General features: G+C 36.2%; 1 protein-coding gene across 1 annotated transcript; it reads left to right on the top strand.

The window, feature by feature from the left end:
* Positions 1 to 4226: 4226 nt before the first annotated feature.
* On the top strand, positions 4227 to 5681 carry LOC128132889 (uncharacterized). Its single transcript, XM_052769890.1, has 3 exons — positions 4227 to 4449; positions 4531 to 5412; positions 5470 to 5681. Exons 1-3 carry the CDS (start codon positions 4227 to 4229, stop codon positions 5679 to 5681), a joined length of 1317 nt encoding a protein of 438 aa, XP_052625850.1.
* The last annotated feature ends 685 nt before the right edge of the window (positions 5682 to 6366 follow it).

Genomic DNA, 6366 nt, shown 5'->3' with positions numbered 1-6366 from the left:
GATACAATGCTTGCTTGCACTTACTCACCAAATCACACACAACAATATGTTTTATAACACCAAGTTACTAGTGCGTTTAAATATTATCAATGTGCAACCGATTTGCAAGATACAACTCATACATCTCGGTTTCAAGAATATAAGATGTTATCGTCTCACCAATCACTCGTGATACAATTCATGGAGTGATCCAAGTGAGCGTGGGTTTAATCCAATGCTCAAATCATATTCATAAGCACTCATGAACGTTGCAGCAAACATTTGCTTATGTCTAATACTCTTTTAGACAATCCACACACCAATTCACGACAGTCTTCATTCATATCTACTTCCAACATATGAACGACTGTGGCCCGTTCGAATAATTTGATTATTCTTAATAAACTCAATTATTCTGGAAGTCAAAACATGCAAAGTGAAACACAAGAATAATACTAATCCCATATGGCCTCAAACCTTTGAGTATAAATAAAACTCCTTTTATTTATCACCATATCGATTACTCATTATTTGTCGTTTTGGGTAATCAACTACTTACTTGGATTATTACACTTGTCCCATGCTCTTAGCATGCACACAATGTTTACCTATGGTTCTTACTTTGTGAAATAAACCAAATTGAGCACATTTCCAATCATTCTCATTTCACAACTCCAAATCCTTTTTCATAAGTGTAAGAATATCAAATTCTTTCCACTTATAGAATATGTTAGATTCTAACATTTTATGCAATGATCCTTTCATAATGTCACTGCACCAAAGTCACAAAGACTATTGCCAATGATATTACAAAGTTCTCTATTGGAGATTGTTACAAGACAATTCCTTAGATATGATGTCTCTCACTCAAAGTACATTCCTTTGAACATCCTTTGCATAAAAGTTTCTAATCTAGTCATAGATTTTCAATATCCAATTTTTAATATGGACACGTTTCCATATTTTCCATATGACAGCTCATTCTTAATAGAATCTTATCTATTCATAATAATGTCGATATGATCCATCCAATATGGAAACATTTCCATATTTTCCAATACTATACTTCCAACTACTCACAAGCGACCAATCCTCGGCTAACTTTGGATTGTCCTTTGATAGTTGTTTAATTATTTTAGTCAAAACCGATTCTTGTCCTTTTTCCCTCTAAATGCGCTAGACATTTGGAAAATTTTAGAATGGTCAAACATTAAAGCATTTGCAATCGATCCTATACCCGAAGCGTATGGGACACGACGCATAATGTTTTATTTGCTATGTTCTCAAAATTCGAATTGTGAAGAGGAATGCCGTAATCATAATCGAAATTTTAAGAACACACTATGTACCTTTGACTAAATTTTTTAACATTTCTCAACCTAATCCTTTAGATTTGAAATGAAGCATAATATTCTCTCCCTTAATTGTAGCAAAAAAACCTTTCAACTCTTACAACTTTGCAAAGTATGACTCTTGTTTTCTATAATTAATATTGCTAACCTTGCAATACTTTCCTTAATAATCATTCAATCATAACATTTATGCTCCCACTATCATGATGATTATTATAAACATAACATTTATACTCCCACTAGCTTTGACATGTATTCAGAAACAACTTAACTTTCAGAAAAACAATGCTTATTGAATTTCTTAAGTTCATGTTTCTAATACTTAGTGCTTTGATAATCTTTTATCAAGGCTTCTTGAACTTATACACCTTTGCCTTAGATAGTTCATATGAGTGTCTAAACAATTGCCAAACCTCACAATTCAAATTATGGAAAGGGATACCGTAACCATAATCGAATTCGAGAATGCAATTTTACAATCACTATCTTCTTAAAATCTTTCTTAGTGAAAGAATTTCCTCACAATCATTTTCATGAAGGAGGAAATCTTATGAAACTTAGATTTAAACGGTGTATTTGTTCCTATCCATGTGAATTTGTCAAAACCAAAGTTCACGACAAATTCAAACTCATATGGACCGAACTTTCTTAATCTTGATTTCTTGGCTTATGGTAGCACAGCTGCCCACCATGTCTTCCAAGTAGTTAAGTCTCTCACCTTTTCTTATCAATGTACTTTCCATTGATCAAGGTCCTTGCCTTTTATGCATTCAAATGAGAACTCATAGGACTCATATGCATAATTAACTCATCTGGATTGGCACAGAAACAAAATAATGTCAACACGATAGGTTGTAAACCTCAACTTGTGTGCCAGTGATGATTGATAAGGTCTATTTGATTTGTTCTTGAAACCTTTCAAGACCATGAAGACTCCCACTTACTCCTTGACATATAAGATTCTCTTGTCAAAACATTTCTTGACAAACAAATATTCAAGAGTTAGTGTAGATTTTTATCAAAACTCTTCATAAATTGGTCCTAGTTGGTCTTTGTCTTATCCAAGACATCACAACTTTCCACATTTGATGAATGTTATAAACCTTTCTTAATACTTATCACTCAATGTCGCGATCTTAACTCTAAGACTTGTTATTGGAACGAAGTATGATTGACTTCTTGATTTAACCATTTCTCCATTCCTTGATTCCTCTTCTTAAACATACAATTGTACTAAGACTCACTTAGAGGATCAATTGAGATATTGTTCTTAATCATTAAGACCTATCATGAGGTTTGATCATGTAAAGGTTAAAATGAAATTATAAAGGGTATAATTGTCCTGTTTTTGTAAAAATCACCAAAAATTATAGAAAAATCGTATGGAGATGTGCTATATATCCCTGGAAAGCTGAGAATGTCTACTTTGATTTTTTTTTTAATACCAAAATCTAATTCCGGACTTAAGATGGGTGAAAACAGCTATATGTTCAGTGCAGTAAGGCTGAATTTTGACAGCTTTGGGACATTTTGACAGCTTTAGGATACTGTTTTGTAAAATTCATAGTAAATTATAGAAAAACCATAAAAATGTGAGGTCAGTGGCATTAGAAAGATATAAGAGTCTATTTTGTTAATATTTATAATTTATTAGTTATTTTGACATTTAAGAAGGGTAAAACAGATCTGCAAGTGACAGCTATACAAAGAACAAAAACTAAAATTTCTAAATTGAAAACAACATAACTTGAGAGTAGTTAAGTAATTGCTTATGAAATTTGAAATATGAACTCCAGGGGTATAATTGAAGGTTTTAGAGGCCTGAGGATGGTGTAATTTCATCAGAAAAAAGAGGAATTTTATCGCAACATTCGGTTACAGCACAGTGAGTTCAATATAGGGACAATTGTATGTTATGTGTTATATGTGCAATGTGCTTTCTTGTGTTATTGATCTAAGTGGTTATCACTTGATATTGATTTTGATGCCTTTGGCCATGTAGAGCATGACTCGTATCACTTTGGTATTGGCTTTGTGCCTTTGACCATGTAGAGCATGACTCGTATCACTTTGGTATTGGCTTCGGGCTAGGTAAGGCTGAAAGCCTGTATATTCTAGCAACATGATTAAAAGGGATTGTGTTTTAAATGCCTCTTGGGTTGGAATTTATGATGTTTATGATCCTAAATTATTGTGTCTCATTGATTGTAATCCCTTGAATCTAACCGTTTATTGATTTGTAAAGCCCTTCATTTGATACACATATAAGCCTTTGTTGTCCTTTGTTTCTTTTTGTTCCTGTCATATTGTTATGTATATGGCATAGCGTTATATTGTATTTATTTTTTTAAACTCACTAAGCGACGCTCGCTTATCCCTTTCAGTGTTTAACTATTTCAGGTGATAAGCATCCAAAGTAAACAAGCTTTGTTGGAGGACTTAGAGTAGTTGACACTACTACGTTTTTACTTGGTATACATATATGTATATGGATTATAAATTCATGGGTAGTTATGTGTTTATACAACTAGTTATGAAACTTTATAAAAACCCTTTTAGTTGGTTTGTATCCATGCTTTTGTAGACCACTAGTGTGAATTATAATTATGAATATGCATGTAGCATGTTTGCCTTTATGGTAATTTTAGTGAATGGGGTCTTTCAATCATGGTATCAGAGCACTAGTTTAAGTGAACTAAATACCACGAACTGGTATTTAGACTTAAACTGTTGGAAGTTCAATATATGAACATATTCATTGTCCATATATGGATACAAACCATAGGAAAGACTTAAGTGGGGTGTTGGGTAATGATAAATCCTTATATTCTTACGTGTTATGTTACTCCAAATTTTTCAGAGCAATGACTGAGCAGGAGGGTAGTAATACACCAGATGTGGGTGGAGATCTTCATCTTAATGAGGGAGATACTCCAATATCCCCTCGTGAGGCGTGATTTTTTTAATAAACTTACTGGTGTTATTCGACAAACTCTCGAACAACACAAAAGGGATAGTGATAAGGGTAAAGAGAAAGCCACCAGAGAGTCTTCAAGAGAGAAAGCGAAACGTCCCTCATTCAAAACTTTCAAGAGTAATGGTGCTACAGAGTTTTCAGGTGTCCTTGATCCCATTGTTGTTCTTACCTAGATCCAGAACATAGAAAAAGTATTTCGTATCTCCCATGTGGTTAATGAAGACAAGGCTAACTATGCTTCTGCAATGCTCATTGGAGAAGCCTTAGTTTGGTGGGAAGCGACATTTGAAGCTCTTAACGAGTATGACCAGGAGAATTTATCTTGGGAGATGTTTAAAATCCGCTTTCTAGGAAAATATTGTTCTCTAGATATGAGGAGAAGATTGGAGAAGGAGTTCCTCGAACTTAAGCAGGGAGGAATGACTGTGACCGAATATGAAACTCAATTCAATCAAAGGGCACGGTTTGCTGCGAAGTATATCCCAACTGAAGACGATAAAAGCCAGTTATTCATGGAAGGGTTACGGTATGAAATCCGTGATTTTGTGATCAACCGGGATATTCTATCATTCGATAAAGCTGTTGAGTATGTCCGAAAGCGCGAGCATGACTTAGAGATACGTGGTGCCACTCTTTCTGTCCCGAAGCATCTACGTGTTGATCGAACTGTTTCTGTTTCAACTATTCCATCGGCTCAATCTGATCCTAGCACAAAAGTACAATCTCAGAGCGCCTTTCGTGGTCGCAGTCGGCCACAATCTTTTTCTCTTCAGTCGAGAGCTCCACCACCGTGCCAGAAATGTGGAAAGAGCCACCAGGGTCAATGCAGGGTAGGAAAAGGACCGGTTATTTGCTATGCATGCGGAGAAACAGGTCATATGAAGCCCGTTTGCCCGATGAGGAATGTTACATGTTATGCTTGCGGTGTTACTGGCCATAGAAAGCGTTTTTGCCCAACTCTTACCAGCCAAATGGTAGGAAGCCAAGCTTCCGTTCAACAACCGGTGGGTACTTCAACCCAAAAGGAGGAGGTGCCAAAGGCTAAAGGTCGTGCATTCCAGATTACCCCAGAGGAGGCACACGAGGACCCGAATGTTGTGACTGGTACATTTCTCGTCAATTGTAGACCTGCTCACATCTTATTTGATTCTGGTGCCTCAGATTCTTTTGTGTCTCGTGAATTTGCGCTATCTTTTCAAATTGCTTGCTATGCACTCGCCCAACCATTTCATGTAGATACCGCGGGAAGTGTATCATTACTTGTTGATAAAGTCTATAGAGATTGTGTCATAGAAATTGAAGGTTATAATTTTCTTGCCAATTTGATTCCTATCTCCCTACCCAACTTTGATATCATTCTCGGCATGGACTAGTTGTCAAAGAACCATGCAGAACTCTTGTGCTATGAAAAGAAAGTACACATTCCTATTGAAGGGGAGAATCCTATATATGTCTATGGTGAACAAAGAATCTTAAAAATAATCTCTATCCTTAAAGCTCGTAAATTCATATCGAAGGGGTGTTCTATCTATCTGGCCTACTCAGTTGATGTCTCAAAAGAGGAGAAGAAAACGGTAAATGATGTTCCCGTTGTTAACGAATATCCTGATGTTTTCCCTGATGACTTGCCTGACCTTCCTCCGGATAGGCAAGCAGAATTCCGAATTGACCTTGTGCCTGGTGCTGCTCCGATTGCAAAGACTCCTTATCGTCTCGCGCCAACAGAGATGAAAGAAATGATGATCCAGCTGCAGAAATTACTTGACAGAGGCTTTATCCGACAGAGTACCTCTCCCTGGGGTGCTCCGGTATTGTTTGTCAAGAAGAAGGACGGATCAATGCGGACGTGCATTGATTATCGTGAGCTGAATAAGGTGACTATCAAAAACAAGTACCCACTACCTCACATTGATGATTTATTTGATCAACTTCAGGGTGTTAGCTATTTCTCGAAGATTGATTTGAGATCTGGATATCATCAGTTGAAAGTTCACGAGCAGGATGTACCGAAGACTGCTTTTCGTACTCGATATGGGCATTATGAATTCCTTGTTATGC

Source organism: Lactuca sativa, chromosome 3 (assembly GCF_002870075.4).
Source record: "Lactuca sativa cultivar Salinas chromosome 3, Lsat_Salinas_v11, whole genome shotgun sequence".
Lineage (NCBI taxonomy): Eukaryota > Viridiplantae > Streptophyta > Magnoliopsida > Asterales > Asteraceae > Lactuca > Lactuca sativa.
The sequence above is the reverse complement of the archived record's forward strand: the minus strand, read 5'-3'. Positions and strand labels throughout refer to the sequence as shown.